Source organism: Eriocheir sinensis, chromosome 35 (assembly GCF_024679095.1).
Source record: "Eriocheir sinensis breed Jianghai 21 chromosome 35, ASM2467909v1, whole genome shotgun sequence".
In the NCBI taxonomy this organism is placed as follows: domain Eukaryota; kingdom Metazoa; phylum Arthropoda; class Malacostraca; order Decapoda; family Varunidae; genus Eriocheir; species Eriocheir sinensis.
Window position 1 is genome coordinate 2,483,353 of NC_066543.1, and position 17,377 is coordinate 2,500,729.

At 49.3% G+C, this 17,377-nt stretch overlaps 1 protein-coding gene across 8 annotated transcripts in view; it reads left to right on the top strand.

The window, feature by feature from the left end:
• LOC127007252 (regulating synaptic membrane exocytosis protein 2-like) overlaps positions 1-17,377 on the top strand; it is a 157,241-nt gene that overhangs the window by 62,985 nt on the left and 76,879 nt on the right. For all 8 annotated transcript variants that reach the window (XR_007760131.1, XR_007760132.1, XR_007760130.1 and 5 more), the window contains exons 4-10: positions 1,027-1,225; positions 2,626-2,727; positions 7,769-7,987; positions 8,169-8,563; positions 8,663-8,879; positions 9,298-9,674; positions 11,897-12,120. Coding sequence is in view for 4 of the 8 variants with exons in the window: in XM_050877986.1 (XP_050733943.1) it covers positions 1,027-1,225; positions 2,626-2,727; positions 7,769-7,987; positions 8,169-8,563; positions 8,663-8,879; positions 9,298-9,674; positions 11,897-12,120 (1,733 nt within the window). In the remaining 4 variants the exon portion in view is untranslated. The remainder of the gene's footprint in view (positions 1-1,026; positions 1,226-2,625; positions 2,728-7,768; positions 7,988-8,168; positions 8,564-8,662; positions 8,880-9,297; positions 9,675-11,896; positions 12,121-17,377) is intronic.

The window sequence follows — 17,377 nt, forward strand, 5'->3', positions numbered from 1 at the left end:
AAGGATGAATTTTGTGCACCTTATTTCATGGCAAGCAGCCCGCCACACCACTTTCATGCCTTACTGACTTTGCTCTCCTTTCGCTGAGTCGCTGCTGAGTGTGCTGGCGGCGGTGGAGCTAACCTACAGAAGCGAGGGAGCGTCCAATGATCGTAAAGTGTAATCAGGAGGTCGAGTCAGCACATTATTTAACAGAGTCAGCAGAAACACGTGACTTAAAACAGAGGACAGACAGCAGATAAAAATGTATATATGGGCAGAGAGAGAGAGAGAGAGAGAGAGAGAGAGAGAGAGAGAGAGAGAGAGAGAGAGAGAGAGAGAGAGAGAGAGAGAGAGAGAGAGAGAGAGAGAGAGAGAGAGAGAGAGAGAGAGAGAGAGAGAGGAAGAGGAGACATATATTAAGGTCAGGGCTGAGGCGGAGCAAGTCTTTGTAAGTTTCTGTTGTTTGTTGTTTTATCCAGCTCAACAGGATCAGTAAACAAGGTACAATAGAGTAGGAGGTGGAGAAGGAGGAGGAGGAGGAGGAGGTGGTGATGAAGGAGAAGGTTACAAGACGGTAGAACGAAAGGAGGATGAAGAAGGGAAAGGAGGAGGAGCGCCACTTTGAGAATGAAGGGAACGAAGAACCAAAAGGATGAAGAAAAAGAGAAAAAGAAACGGATAAGCTACTATTTTGTGTGTTTTAAGAGAGAGAGAGAGAGAGAGAGAGAGAGAGAGAGAGAGAGAGAGAGAGAGAGAGAGAGAGAGAGAGAGAGAGAGAGAGAGAGAGAGAGAGAGAGAGAGAGAGAGAGAGAGAGAGAGAGAGAGAGAGAGAGAGAGAGAGAGAGATACTATTTTATGTTTATGAGAGCTACTATTTTATTTTTTGAGAGAGAGAGAGAGAGAGAGAGAGAGAGAGAGAGAGAGAGAGAGAGAGAGAGAGAGAGAGAGAGAGAGAGAGAGAGAGAGAGAGAGAGAGAGAGAGAGAGAGAGGCTGTGACCTGAAAGGAAAACGAGTACTTATACTAAACTTTCCTCCTAAATCAGCAAGCCCCCGCCCATCACCACGCCCACAGCGCCCTCGGTGGGGAACATCGGGGGCGGGGGCGGTGGGGGAGGTGGCCTGTCCCCCCTCACCTCCCCCGTGGGCGCCGGGAAGCAGGGCGACGGGGCGGGCGGGAGCGTCGTGTCCTTCTCCACCCGGGCCCAGAGGTCACCCGGCTCCTCCTGCAGAGTGTGTGTCAAGGTGAGGCGTCCGCTGCATTCACACACACACACACACACACACACACACACACACACACACACACACACACACACACACACACACACACACACGTGCCCCGTAAGTGGATGAAGTGTATCGTCCTCCTCAAGGTTCCTTTCTTATGTTCACGATCTCCAGGAGTCTCCGTAAGTAGGTCTCAGGGTCAGGAGGTCGTTGCGAAGAGCCCCGAAGTTTACTATGATATCGTCTTCCTAGCCTATTTTTCTTCCATAAGAGGCGTGTCAACTATGGAAAGAGGATATTAAGCCTAAAAACGAAATCAGCTCTCCATTCCTTTATTCACATCCCGTCCCAATTTTTTATTTATTTCGAAATACAAAGAGTTCTTAAGCTAACTTTTCTGTTTATTTCAGCAGCCCTAAGGCTATTATACGTTTTATACATATAGGAAAGCTTTTGTCCCGTCCTTGAGGTTCAGCAGCATTTTCTTGTTAGTGTCTCATGAGGAGAGACAAGAAGAGTTATGTCGGGAGCCTCGCTGAGGATGTCGAGGGCCCTTTCAATGCAAATGACCTCCAACCTGCGTACCGTGCCCTGAAGTAGCTCCACTCCGAGTCTCCCTCTCAGCTGAGCACTGTCCGAACAGCTGTTGGCTCCATCGTGTCAGGCAGAGGGTTTGTTGGGCTGAGTACACGGCGGACTCTTCGACCGGACAGCTCTCAACTGACGAGTTAAAATGAAGGAAGCTAATCCACCCAATGACGAAAACTTGCCTCTCTTGACAAAATCGGTTAGCCTGTGGAAATGTTGAGAGGTGGAAAGGCACCTGGTTCCCTCAATAATATCAATGGAAGCTGCTCAAAGCCGGAGATGAGGCCATGATATGTGTGGGTTGCATGCCGTCTTGGCTGCCGTATGGCAGTCTGGTGCCATCCCTCCTGACCGGAAGAGGGAGCTGGTCGTTCCTATTTCTCTCATGTTATTCTTATCTGGAAAGGAAAAAGGGACCTGCAAGACTGCAACAACTACCGTGGTATTACGCTCCTCAGTGTTCCAGGCGAGGTGCTCGCCCTTCCATTGCTGATGCGAATTCGCAACCAGTTACTGAAGCTGCAGAATATTGAGCACTCCGGGTTCACGCCTGGTAAGTCGACAACTTACCGTTTCCTAGTACTTCTTATACCCTCACCCTGCTCATCGGGCTGTTACTGTAAGATACATTCCTAGGTGAAAGCGGCCAAGGGGACGCCCAGAGTTCATGACGAGCATATCGATAAGGTACTTGGGGTGAGTAGGGAACCTGCATGGAGCCTTTACCCGGAGGAACCTCCGGGTTTGGTGTTGTAGGGTAGATGGGGCCCTTTGTATTCCCCCATTGATTGACTAAAAAAAAAAAAAAAAATCTCTTTTTCTGACAGACGCTGAAAGACGCTGAGTTTTTCAAGGTGTGCTCCGAGTGTGGCAACAAAGTGTGCGAGGACTGTGCCTCCTACTCCACCCAGTCCTCCGACGGCGACCAGGTAAGGGGGAGGTTGATAGATACAGAGACAGACAGTTAGACCGATTGAGAGAGAGAGAGAGAGAGAGAGAGAGAGAGAGAGAGAGAGAGAGAGAGAGAGAGAGAGAGAGAGAGAGAGAGAGAGAGAGAGAGAGAGAGAGAGAGAGAGAGAGAGTAGGGAGGTCATCACATCTATTAGGAATTGATCGTAACGAGAAAGTTCCGCTAAAAGTGACAAATTAGCGTAAGTAGCGCAGCGCGTGGGGAAGAAAAGGACTGATGAAGAGGGGAAGAAAGGGGGGGGAGAGAAGGAAGGAAGGAGGAGGAGGAGGAAGAGGAGGAGGAGGAGGAGGAGGAGGAGGAGGAGGAGGAGGAGAAAAAGAAGAAAAAAATCATGGGGAAGGGAAGGAGAACGAAGGTGGGGAGTTGGAAGAGAAGGGAAGGAGAAGGGAGGTATGAAGGGCAAAAAAGGGAAGTATTTTAAAGAAGCGAAGTAAAAGGGAGCCGTGAGGGAAATAAAGGGAGAAGAAAAGTGCATAGTGAAGGGAACTTATGATGGGGAGAAAGTTAAATTGGAATAGAAGGGAAGGAAAAAAAAAGAGGCATGTGGGAGAAAAGGGAGTTATATATAGGGGAGGGAAGAAAAAGGGAGCAGTAAGGATTAGAAAGGGAGAGGAGTAGTGCACAGGGAAGGGAAGTGCTGGAGAGTAAGAAAACGGAGTAGAAGAGGTGGAAAGGGAAGGAAAGGGAACTATTGAAAGGGAGAAAGACGAAAAACGGGAAGAGATGGAAAGGGAAGGGAAGGGAACTATTGAAAGGGAGGAGGATGAAGAAGGGGAAGAGATGGAAAGGGAAGGAAAGGGAACTATTGAAAGGGAGGAGGACGAAGAAGGGGAAGAGATGGAAAGGGAAGGAAAGGGAACTATTGAAAGGGAGGAGGACGAAGAAGGGGAAGAGATGGAAAGGGAAGGAAAGGGAACTATTGAAAGGGAGGAGGATGAAGAAGGGGAGATGGAAAGGGAAGGAAAGGAACTATTGAAAGGAGGACGAAGAAGGGGAAGAGATGGAAAGGGAAGGAAAGGGAACTATTGAAAGGGAGGAGGATGAAGAAGGGGAAGAGATGGAAAGGGAAGGAAAGGGAACTATTGAAAGGGAGGAGGATGAAGAAGGGGAAGAGATGGAAAGGGAAGGAAAGGGAACTATTGAAAGGGAGGAGGAAGAAGGGAAGAGATGGAAAGGAAGGAAGGAACTATTGAAAGGAGGAGGACGAAGAAGGGAAGAGATGGAAAGGGAAGGAAAGGGAACTACTGATGGTGAGGAGGATGAAGAAGGGGAAGAGATGGAAAGGGAAGGAAAGGGAACTATTGAAAGGGAGGAGGATGAAGAAGGGGAAGAGATGGAAAGGGAAGGAAAGGGAACTATTGAAAGGGAGGAAGATGAAGAAGGGGAAGAGATGGAAAGGGAAGGAAAGGGAACTACTGATGGTGAGGAATATGAAGAAGGGGAAGAGATGGAAAGGGAAGGGAAGGGAGCTACTGATGGGAAGGAAGACGAAGAAGGGGAAGAGATGGAAAGGGAAGGAAAGGGAACTACTGATGGTGAGGAAGATGAAGAAAGGGAAGAGATGGAAAGGGAAGGGAAGGGAACTACTGATTGGGAGGAAGAAGAAGGGGAAGAGATGGAAAGGGAAGGGAATGAACCACTGATGGGAAGAAGAAGAAGAAGAAAAAGAGATGAAAAGCAAAGGAAAGGAAAGAAACATAAGATCGTAAAAATAGAAAAGAACCTTCCAGAGAAATGAAAGGCGCCTGGAATGGAGGATGGGCTTCACTCTTCCTCCCCTTCCTCCCCTCCCTCCTCTCTTCCCTCCAGCAAAAAAACAACAACAATGAAGAAAAAATCAGGGAGTCTTTTAAACGTCTCTTCCAACACGATGAAATTGGATTCCTAACGTAGGACTTGATCCTATGTGGGCTGCGTGTCCTGGAGGGGGTGGAGGCTGAGGGGGAGAAGGGGTTGAGAGAGGGGTGCTGAGGGGAGAAGGGGGTGAGAGAGGGGTGCTGAGGGGAGAAGGGGTTAAGAGAGGGGTGCTGAGGGGAGAAGGGGTTAAGAGAGGGGTGCTGAGGGGAGAAGGGGTTGAGAGAGGGGTGCTGAGGGGAGGTAGGGGGTGAAAGAGGGGAGGTAGGGGGTGAGAGAGGGGTGCTGAGGGGAGGTAGGGGGTGAGAGAGGGGTGCTGAGGGGAGGTAGGGGTTGAGAGAGGGGGTCTGAGGGGAGGTAGGGGGTGAGAGAGGGGTGCTGAGGGGAGGTAGAGGTTGAGAGAGGGGTGCTGAGAGGAGGTAGGGGGTGAGAGAGGGGGGCTGAAAAGGGAGTTTAAGGAGCGAAGGGGGATTAGGGAAGGGTAAGAGAGGGGATTGAAAGATGGGTAATTAGGAGTGATGGGAAGGAAGGGGGAGTGGGTGAAAGAACTCCAACTCCCCTTCCCTTTACTTAATCTACACTTGTCCCTCCGTGGTGCAGTGGCTAGCGTCCCTGGCTGCGAATCTGCGGTACTTGGTTCAAATCCCATCCCTGATCACCCTTTCCCTCTCTATCCTTTTAGAAATCCCCACTTCCATCCTCCCATTTCGTTCCCCCCCTTACCCTTCTTCCTCCACCTCCTATTCCCCTTTTTAATAATCCCTTTTCTCCTTCCCCCTTGGACTCCCCATCCCCTTCTTTGATGACCCTCGTCCCCTCTCCTCTCCTGAACGCCTCCTTCCCTTTTAGATAGTCCTCTTCGTTCTTTCCCCTTTCCTCTCCTCCACCCTTTAAATATTCTTTCCCCTTCCTCTCCTCCACCCTTTAAATATTCGTTCTCTCCCCTTTCCTCTCCCCCTTCCTCTCCAAACACCTCCTCCACCCTTTAAATATTCGTTCTCTCCCCTTTCCTCTCCCCCTTCCTCTCCAAACACCTCCTCCGCCCTATAAATCTTCGTTCTTTCCCCTTTCCTCTCCCCCTTCCTCTCCTCCACCCTTTAAATCTTCGTTCTCTCTCCTTTCCTCTCCCCCTTCCTCTCCAAACACCTCCTCCACCCTTTAAATCTTCGTTCTTTCCCCTTTCCTCTCCCCCTTCCTCTCCAAACACCTCCTCCGCCCTATAAATCTTCGTTCTCTCCCCTTTCCTCTCCCCCTTCCTCTCCTCCACCCTTTAAATCTTCGTTCTCTCCCCTTTCCTCTCCACCTTCCTCTCCTCCACCCTTTAAATCTTCGTTCTCTCCCCTTTCCTTTCCCCCTTCCTCTCCAAACACCTCCTCCACCCTTTAAATCTTCGTTCTTTCCCCTTTCCTCTCCCCCTTCCTCTCCTTCACCCTTTAAATCTTCGTTCTCTCCCCTTTCCTCTCCCCCTTCCTCTCCAAACACCTCCTCCACCCTTTAAATCTTCGTTCTCTCCCCTTTCCTCGCCCCTTTCCCCCCAAAACAACTTCCTCCATTCTTTAAATCCTCGTTTCCTCCCCTTTTTCTGAACGCTCCCTCCCCCTATAGATCAGTCCCCCCACTCCTGCCCCTTCCTGAACGCCCTCTTTCCACTTACTCAGCCCACGCCCCCTATTCCTGAACGTTCCTTCCCCTTAGATAAGCTTCGTTCCCTCCCCTTTTCTGAACACTCTCCCCCCTTAGATCAGTCCTCATCCCTGTCCCTTCCTGAACGCCCTCATCCCCCTTAGTTAGCCTTCGCTCCCTAACTCTGAACGTTCCTTCTTCCCACCCCTCTCTTGAACGCCCTCACCCACCCCCCATTAAAATAGTTCCCGTCCCCTTCCCCATCCTGAAAGTCCCCTTCCCCCTTAATTAGCCTTCGCCCCCTAACCCTGAACGTTCCTTTTCCTTAGATAATATTTCCTCCGTCACTCCTCTATCTTACCACCTCAAGATCAAGAAGGAAAAAAAATAGGCAGGCGTCGAGACCTCCTGTGTGACGCCCTATTAATCTCTAATGATGCTGACCGAGTTGAGCCGCCTAAGCCCTCTACCCCCTCCTCTCTCCCTTCCCTCCCTCAACCTCCTCTCCCATTCTCCCTCCCTCCACAGGTTCCCACATTTTTGCTGCCCCGGTCTTTTCTTCCCTCCCTCACTCCCTTCTGTTCCTCCTTTCAATTTTCCTTCCTTCGTTCTTTTCCATTCAATCACTCGCTCATTAATTTATGCTTTCCTTCTTTCTTTCCTGCATTTATTTACCTATACCTCATTTCCTTTCCTCATTTATTGTGTCACTCATATATTTATTCTATTGTTTTATCTTTCCATTCATCCTTCTTTCGTTTCTTCCTTCTTTCTTGCCTTCCTTTCTTCGTTCATTCGTTCGTTCGTCCTCTCCTCTCCTAACCTATCCGGCAAGATGGAGTTGACACATGTGATCAGCAACCTGTCACCCTTTTCTCCCTCGGCCTCGACACATGTGACTTTATTTATCTTCTCCCCAAAACACCTCATCTTCCCCTTCCCCCACACCTGTCCCTCATCTTCCACCGTCCCTTCCAGCACACCTTCCCTCTCCTCTCCAGATTTTCCCATCAACAAGTTAGATTACGTCCTCTTTCCTCCCCATCTTCAAATTCCAAATATATCTTCACCCTTTCCTTTCCTCCACATCTGTATTATTATTTTTCCTCCTCCTCTCACTTTCCTCCTTTAATCCTTACTGTCCTTCCTCTCTTCTCTCCTTCACACCTGCCTGAGACCTCCCTGCTCATGTTTATGCTTCTAATTCTCGCTAATTCCTCCCGCGTGATGCCCTTCTTAATTCTCTTCTCTACATGTCATGACACGTCCTCCTCCCTCCATACCCGTCCAAGCACACACTTTCCCACTCTTCCCTCCCTTCTCATCTTCCTTTATTCACCTTTAAAACCCTCATCTTCCCGCCACACACCTGCTCCCGTTCCCTTCACACCACATGAACATATTGCCTAAACGCCCTTCTCTCCAGCCACGCACTCTTCACCCTCTCCTGGTCTCCTCTCACACGCCTGATAGCCCTCATCGTCCCGCCACACACCTGAGCCGCCTTTTCGCCTCATCTTCAGGAAAAATGGAACTGCAGCATCTGCCGGCGGCGCCTCTCGTCGCGAGCCAAGAGCGAGCAGCCGTCGTCGAGTGAGGGCGCCACGCTCACCACCAGCGTGCCCCCCATCATGGCTGCCCCCATGCCGCCCCCCAGCCCCGGCGCCCCCACTGCCCTCAGCCTCTTCAGTGGTCTGGCCAAGATGGCGTCCAACATGACCACCACCACCCAGCCCCAGCAGGTGAGGAGGCCAGGTGCACCGACAGGGAAGGCATCCAGGCACTCATTCATTTGTCACCATCATCATCACTGTCAGGCTCTAAAACATCATTATCATCATATGCAAAACGTGTCATACATGGCTCGGTGGGCAGGGTGTTCAAGAAGGGAAGGGACTCTGAAGTATCTGCTTTGTGTTTTAGGCTGCAAACGCTTCCTCCTTCATCGGGACCAGCACCCTGTCCAGCAGCCTAACGGTCAACACTCAGCCCAGCACCCTGGGGGCCAGCAGCACCCTGTCCACCACCCAGACCAGCACCACCCAGCTCAGCACCACCTCGGCGGCCAGCACGCAGCCCAGCATCACCCAGCAGCAGCAGCAGCCATGCCTCACCACCACCACTGCGCCCTCAACGGGGGAAGCCCCGCCCCCCACCACCAACGGCTACGCCCCCCGCAAGGTGTCCCGCAGCAGCATCAAGCAAACGTCGCTGGACCGCACCAGGTCGATAGAACGGTCCAGGTCTCGGGACGAGTCTCGGGACCGCCGGCCGTCCTGCGTGACAGCGCCGCTCGACACGCGGCGGCCGCGTGACAGGTGAGGACTGACGGGTGCCCGTCAAGCTGCCACTGCTAACAGGTCACTTGCATAGCCGTGCTTCTCTGTTACGCATTTGACCTGTCATGTCACTTGCAGGTCGCGGGAAAGGGCCGCCGTACCGCGCCGACGCTCCGACAACGACGACGACAACTTGCCGACGCCGAGCCGGTCCACTTCGGTGCGTCGCGGCCGGATGAGCGACTACATGTTGCGCGACGGCACGGACGACTACCTCAACTTCGGCGGGATCAGTGCGGCGCACAGCGAGACCGACGTGTCCCGCTCCAGGAAGACGAGCCAGGCGGGTCTCCATGTGAGTCTTACCCTTTCCCGGGGCCGTAATTTCTGGTCCCACAAGCCACTGCTTAAATTCCTAAATACCTTCCTCTAGAGTCTAGTACGTATATGCCCTCATCTCCCTAACTCATACATCACTCTATACAAACAGCCGGTAGTCAACAAAATGGTGAGCTAATGTTGAAAGACAACTTTTGATATCAGGCGTTTGTGGCTGGCATTCAGAGGCGCCTTGGTCGCTGCCGCCCCGCACATCCTGAGGTGCCGGCATGCCTCTAGGCTCAGGATATTAGTGACATCAAGTTCCATTATAAACTTATTGATACAACGAACATATACTGTCTTAATCACTGTATTTCTTCTTTGTGTCGATGTCGGACGTCTTTGCAATGCCCCTCCTGAGGTTCTCTCCAGCATAACCTTGGTGTCTATAGAGCATGCGCCCGCTGGACACAAACGTGGCGAGAACAGCGGCAGAGGACGCGTCGCTGATGCGGGAGTCCGAATCTTCAGGCGACGAGTTGGCGGCGAACAACTGGCAGCAGCGAGGCCGACGACGCTCCATCATCCGCCAAAAGTCCTACGAGGAGGAGGACGGCGACGGCGAGACCTTCACCAACAACGCGGCCAACTCCCTCTCGCTGTGGGGCGGCGGCGAGCCTCCCGTCCGCCGCCACTCTACGCAGGACCCCTCGCGGCGGGACGATTCCTTGGAGGCGCGCCGCACCCGTGACTCCCTGGACGTGCCGCACAGCCGCGTCCACCGCCACCACTCCTGGGACTACGACGTCACGCGCGACACCCTGCCCATGTGAGAGCTCCTCCTCCTTCTCCTTTTGTTCCTCCCCCTTTTCCTCCTCTCCCTACTCCTCCAACAGCAATAACAACACAAGCAGCGTAAACAACACTAACAACAGCAGCAATGACATCAACTACAGCAACAACACAAACACTGCAATCTGACTTTGTTACTGCTCTTAGTAACAACTTTGTTTAATTACACTCGATAAAAGGGAGCCCTTGTTCAGCTAAAAGGTTTCCTCCATAACTGAGTTATCAAGAAAACGAACAGCTTCGTCAGATCATAATTTCGCTGAAAGCGACCTGCTTCATAGTCAAGTTTTCTTTGTGCGATGCAGTTTTTATTATTAATGCACGTCTCATCCCTGTTTCTTGGGAACAGATGCTTGGCGACAGTTCGTAAAAATTGGAAACTATGTAAGAGTGATCATCTCTAAAAAATCATCACTTAACGTGTTCATTCAGCTTCTGGGCGAAATCTGTTGACCTCGATTCCGTTGAGGCGCGTGACATGATGCTGGTCGAGGCTTTTTAGGCCTAACATTGTTATGTGTGTGTTGAAAGACTCGGGGCCGCAGGAACATGTCCACGGCCGTCACGCCTCGCCCTCCACGATCACGTCCTCGTCCCTCGTCTTCCCATCTCGTTCCTCCCCCCTTTTATCTCCTCTTTGCCTCGTTTTGTCTCGCCCCGTTCACTCCATCGCATTCTGACGCACGTAGCCCCGCCCCGCCCCGCCTCAGCCACTCTCCTCCATTTAATATCCTCCCCCAAAACAGTCATTTCCTGGCCACCTCTAGGCTTCGGCGGCGAGGAAGTGACGACGACGCGCGCTCTAATTCGGGTGATGGTCTTGTTAAGCTGTCGCGTTACTGTCTCGCCGCCAACCCCCCCCCCCCCCCCCCCCCACACACACACACACACACTTTCATCTCTAAACTCCACAACCCCCCCCCCCCCCCCCTCTACCCATCCACTGTATCTAACTGCATCTCTCTTCTCTGACTCACAACACTTTCCTCTTACTCATATGACTCATTGTTTTCCCCCCACACACTGTTTGTATGTCTTCCTTTCTCTGTTGCATCATCCGCTCATCCCTAACTCTACCAGTCCCATATTTTTCCCCTCACTCAAATGACTCATCGCTTTTCTTCATCCCTTGCTTGATCGCCCCTCCAATCCTCCCTTCCTTCCCTCCCTCCCTGCCCACACCTGTCCTCCATCAGCCACTCCCATCCCGCAACAAGCTCAGGTGTGTGTCGCAATGTTGAACAGGAGGGGAACGCTCCACCTGATCCGCGCGCATACTAGAGAGAGAGCAAGAGAGAGAGAGGAGAGAGACCGGACCCAACCTTACCCAACCCAACCCTTATTTAATTCATCACAGGCCTGCTAAATCTAATCTCATCGAGCCCAAACCAACCTAACCCAACCTAACTCACCAAAACTAAAGCAAAGCAAAGCAAACCTAAGATCAATTAATATAACACAACACAACATAATCCAGCATGACAACACAACACAAAATCTGAACTACCCATCCCAACCCAATTTAACCTAAACGAATCCAACCTAACAACCAAACCATACTTGACGTAACCAAACTTGACCTCACCTAACCTTACCAACTCCCCTTACCGTACCGTTATGGAACTGATAGATAGCATGTATAATAAAAGTAGAGAGATATTCTAAGTGTGTTGCCACGTAGCTGTTGAGTTCCTGTCGCCTTGCGCTGGTTAATTAAGGTGACAGGTACTGAGCAGCTACACAGGAACACACTACATCGCACCACTACTCAGTGACTTACAACCTTACCTCACCTCACCACCTTACCTAGACTCACCTCATCTAGTATAATCTCACCTCACTTTACCTCACCTCACCTCACCTAATCTAACCTTACCTCTTCTAGTATAATCGCACTTAACTACTAACCCACTCACCTCACCTTATCTCACCTCACCTCACCACACATCACCTCACCTAACCTAACCTTACTTTTCCTAATCTAACCTCACCTAACCTCATCTCATCAAATCTTGCAAACTGCCTTACCTTACCTCACTTCACTTAACCTCACTTTACCTCCACCTCACCTCACTTCACCTCCACCTCACCTCACTTTACCTCCACCTTACCTCACTTAACGTCACCTCATCAAAGCTCACCTCACCGCACCACACCTCAGCTCACCTACTCTCACCTGACGCGGCCTCTTCCTTGCAGCACGGGCATCATGAGCGTCTCGGCCTCGGGGTCTCGGCACAGCAGCGAGAGTGACCTTAGCAGCGAGGCGCCCAGCGAGCGGGGCTCCACCACGGCCCTGGCGGACGACCCTCAGCGGCGCTTCTCCCGCGCGTCCATCACGCGGCGCGTCTCCTACAAGACCTCGCGCGGCGGCGTCAAGAACAGCACGGACGCCCCCGACCCCTACGACGCCGACGACCAAGGTGGGGGAGGGTTGTTTGTTGTGGGTGTTGTTGTTGAGAGAAAAGTCTTAAACAATTGAACTTGCATTCTCTAGAAAGGCGAAGGGCGCGAGGAGACTTGACCGAAGTTTATAAATGGATGAGGGGCTTTAACAAGGGTGATATTAATAAGGTTCTGATGGTAAGAGACCTGGATTGGACACGTAGTAATGGGCTCAAACTGGATAAATTCAGACTCAACAAGGATATAAGGATGAATTGGTTTACCAACAGAATAGTGGATGAGTGGAACAGGCTTGGCAGTCATGTCGTGAGTGCCAGCTCGATAGACACATTAAAAATAGATAAATTCATAGATAGTGAGGTTAGGTAAGGTTAGGTTCACTGGAGCTGACGTTCATAAGCCTACCGGACCCTTGCAAACTCCTTATGTTCTTCTTACGAATACGTTCTTATCCCTCCGTCTCCTCTCTTTTCCTCTTTTCACCCTCCCTACCTTGATCCACCCCTCTCGTCTCTCTTTCTCCCCCTCCTATCCTCCTCCGCTACTTACGTCCATCCCTCTCGTCTTTCCTCCTCTCCTACCTTCGTCCATCCCTCTCGTCTTTCCTCCTCCTTACCTCCTCCTCCCCTACCTACATCCATCCCTCTAGTCTCCCCTCCTCCTTCCCTATCTTCGTCCATTCCTCTCTCCTCTTCCCCTTCTCCTCCCCTACCTTCGTCCATTCCTCTCTCTTCTTCCCCTCCCTCCTTCATCCTTGCCGTCGTCCATCCCTGTCCTGCCCTCTTCGTTCTTTCCCAGTGCGGTGAGGGGGTGGCTGCAGCTGATTGCACTTAGGAGCCAATTAAAGGGAATCAACTGGTGTGTAATGTTCCTTATTGATCCTTCTTGGGATTCAGCGCCGAACTCCTCAATGCTTTATGAGTGGCTTCGCGGAACTCGGCTAATGAGGGCGGTCGAGTTATTTTTTGATATCCTGACACAATAAGCCGGTTCGTTTTTATTCGAGATGTGAAGAGGAGAGGATTCGGACGTCATAGATGATAGAAGAAAATAAACGACAAAAAGCCTTTATGTTATTACTGTTTGCGCGTCATTTTTTTTTTTTTTTACAACAAAGGAGGCAGCTCAAGGGCACACACAAAAAAGAAAACAATAATAAAAAAAAGCCCGCTACTCGCTGCTCCTAAAAAAGAAACAAAAGAGGTGTCCAAAAGCAAGGTCAAATACGGGAGGAGAGATGTCCTGATACCCTCCTCTTGAAAGAGTTCAAATCGTAGGCAGGAGGAAATACAGATGAAGGAAGATTGTTCCAGAGTTTACCAACGTGAGGGATGAAATAGTGAAGATGCTGGTTAACTCTTGCATAAGGGGTTTGGACAGTATAGGGATGAGCATTAGTAGAAAGTCGTGTGCAGCGGGACCGCGGGAGTGGGGGAGGCATGCAGTTAGCAAGTTCAGAAGAGCAGTCAGCGTGGAAATATCGATAGAAGATAGAGAGGCAACATTGCGGCGGAATTTAAGAGGTAGAAGACTATCAGTATGAGGAGGAGAGCTGATGAGACGAAGAGCCTTAGCCTCCTCTGTCCAGAAGAGCTATGTGAGTGGAGCCCCCCCACACATGAGATGCATACTCCATACGAGGGCGGACAAGGCCCCTGTATTTGGACAGCAATTGTGCAGGGGAGAAGAACTGGCGGAGACGGTACAGAACGCCCAGCCTCGAGGAAGCTGATTTAGTAAGAGATGAGATATGAAGTTTCCAGTTGAGATTTTGAGTTAAGGATAGACCGAGGATGTTTAGTGTTGAGGAAGGTGATAGCTGGGTGTTGTCAAAGAATAGGGGATAGTTGTTTGGAAGATTGTGTCGAGTGGATAGGTGGAGAAACTGTGTTTTTGAGGCGTTGAAGGACACCAGGCTCCTCTTGCCCCAATCGGAAATAATAGTAAGGTCTGAGGCTAAGCGTTCTGCAGTCTCCAGCCTTGAGTCGTTAAGTTCCTGTAGGGTGGGTCTTCTATTAAAAGAAGTTGAGTAATGCAGAGTGGAATCATCGGCGTAGGAATGGATAGGGCAGTTCGTTTTGGAAAGAAGATCATCGATGAACAACAGAAAAAGAGTGGGAGATAGGACAGAACCCTGTGGGACACCACTGTTAATAGATTTAGGGGAAGAACAGTGACCGTTTACCACAGCAGAAATAGAGCGGTCAGAAAGGAAACTGGAGATAAAGGTATAGAGAGAAGGATAGAAACCGTAGGAGGGTAGTTTGGAAAGCAAAGATTTGTGCCAGACCCTATCAAAAGCTTTTGATATGTCCAGCGCAATAGCAAAGGTTTCACCGAAACGGCTAAGAGAGGATGACCAAGAGTCAGTTAAGAAGGCTGGGAGATCACCAGTAGAACGCCCCTTGCGGAACCCATACTGGCGATCAGATAGAAGGTCAGAAGTGGAAAGGTGCTTTTGAATCTTCCGGTTAAGGATTGACTCAAAAGCTTTAGATAGACAAGAAAGTAAAGCTATAGGACGGTAGTTTGAGGGATTGGAGCGGTCACCCTTCTTAGGCACAGGCTGTATGAAGGCATACTTCCAGCAAGAAGGAAAGGTAGATGTTGACAGGCAAAGGCGAAAGAGTTTGACCAGGCAGGGTGACAGCACGGAGGCACAGTTTTTAAGGAGAATCGGAGGCACTCCATCAGGTCCATAAGCCTTCTGAGGATTGAGGCCAGAGAGGGCATAGAAAACATCATTTTGAAGAATCTTTTTTAACAGGCATAAAGGAGTCAGAGGGGGGATGAGTAGGAGGAATATGCCCAGAATCGTCCAGAGTGGAGTTTTTAGAAAAAGTTTGAGGGAAGAGTTCAGCCTTAGAGATAGATGAGACAGCAATGTTGCCGTCAGGACTGAGGAGTGGAGGGAAAGATGAAGAAGTGAAGTTGGAGATGTTTTTGCCTAGATGCCAGAAGTCACGGGAAGAGTTAGAGAAAGCAAGGTTTTGGCATTTTCTATTAATGAAAGAATTTTTAGTTAGTCAGAGAATAGATTTGGCACGATTTTGGGCAGAAATGTAAAGTTCATAATTGAATTCGTGTCTGTGTAAGGCGGCGTATTTGAGTAGCTGACAACAGGTGTGATGTATAAAAGAATAATGTATGATACGGTGTTTAATAAAAAAAAATAAAGAAATAATAATAATAATAATAATAATAATAATAATAATAATAATAATAATAATAATAATAATAATAGTAATACTACTAATAATAGTAATAATAATAATAATAGTAATAATAACAATAATAATAATAATAATAGTAAAAACAGTAAATACCCAGTGATCCTTAGATGAATATTATCATGTGTATGTGTGTGTGTGTGTGTGTGTGTGTGTGTGTGTGTGTGTGTGTGTGTGTGTGTGTGTGTGTTGCTATGTGCCTTTCTTGTGCGTCGAAGGCTGGAACACACCGGGCGAAGCAGATATGTTCCAGGTATTCATGTTCTCCACTGGACTCACAACCCGCCTGCAACACACTACACACAACACACGCCACAACACCTCACAGTGATGCAAAACAACACGTCAAGACACGCTTCACCACATAATTATACAAATCGCTCCTCCCTTCTCCCCTTCCCTTTCCGCAGTCTATTGCAACACATTTCACCATACTCATCTGCATAGGAAAACACTCCACCCCTTTCGCAACACTAAGGCACACAACTCCTCAAACTCCCTTCACTCTGACGCAACACACTTCAACGCCTCCTCCATCACCCAACACCCACACACTGACGCAACTCAAACTCCAATAACACACTATAACCCAACAGCCCTTCACCTTACATGGATACAACAGACACAACATGAAGCAAAACAACAGCATAACCAACAACATGAAATCACTAAACAAAATACACAACAGAATCTCAGCTCAAAGGGAGGGAAGCGGCCACCCAAACTGAGCTTAAATTGATTAGGGCTTCAGTTCGATTCCCTTTCCCTTTCTCTTTGTAGTGGATAGCATTTATTTGTTTAGTTTCATTTCTATTCGTCTTTGCCTCCAGTTTTCATAAAGGGAATATGAAGGAGAAGCCACACAAAGCATCATAATACTTAGGTGAGATGGTGAATGGATCCACCCACGCCTTTGTTTAATTAATGATCCCACACTCTCCCCGTCAACCCTTATTAATGCACGCTTCAAGGGGCAACCACAAGAACCACAGCAACCGTTTAGGAAACAAACATGCCACCACCACCAACAACAACTGCAATAGCAACAACAACCAATCCCATAAGTGTGGAAGAAGGAGTGAGTGAGGGAGGGAGTGTTCGCTTCCACACTATCGTTCACAAATAGCGTGCGTGGGAGGGGAGGAGTGCGCTTAAGTGGTTAAGGAGCTCATCCATTTCTAAAGTTAACCCAAACAAAACTACGTGAAGCAAGGAGGAGAGAGAGAGGGAGAGATAGAGATAGATAGATAGGTAGATAAATATAGAGAGAGCAAGTGTCTTCAGCGAGGCCAAGCGTCTATTTAAAGTTTGGCCAATAGAAATGTTGTGTCAAGGCTGAATTAATCATCCATTAATAGGCATTCCACGAACCGCGCAAGAGTTACCAGCAGCATATTTATTTATGTTGCGAGCGTTCGTTTTTTTTTTCCACCAAAGAATGAACACAACAGAGAAAGCCCTAACAGTGATAAAAGTTCAACAGACAACAAATGGTAAGCTTGGTTATTCACACGCAGCACAGATAGTTTTGCGTCATTTTCCTGTTGTTTTCTCCGTAATTAAACATTGGTATAACAAGTAAGTAGGACTAGCCAGTGCTATTCAAATTCCTTATGCAAGAGTTAACCAGCAACGTAATTTTTTCAATCCTTTCGCTGGTAGACTCTGGAGCTGACTTTCTGTGTCTGTATTTCCTCCTGCCTACGACTTAAACGCTTTCATGACGCAGCTAGACACCTCTCCATCCGATTTTGAGCCTCTTTCGGCGACTATATCAACCATTTGCAGGAACAGTGTCATCGGGCTTTTTTTTTTTTTCTTTTTTCATCCTTAATAAACTCTTGTCACCTGCCCCCCTGCACTCCCCTTCATTCTCCTCTTTGATGATTATAGTTCCCTCCCTCTCCCTAAACACCCCTCTCCCCTTTAACTAATCTTCGCTCTTTACCCCTTCCTCAAAGCCCTCTCTCCCTTTAAAAATAATATTCGTTCCCTTCCCTTTTCTTGAACTTTTCCCCTTTTCCTTTCCTTTAAAAATCAATAA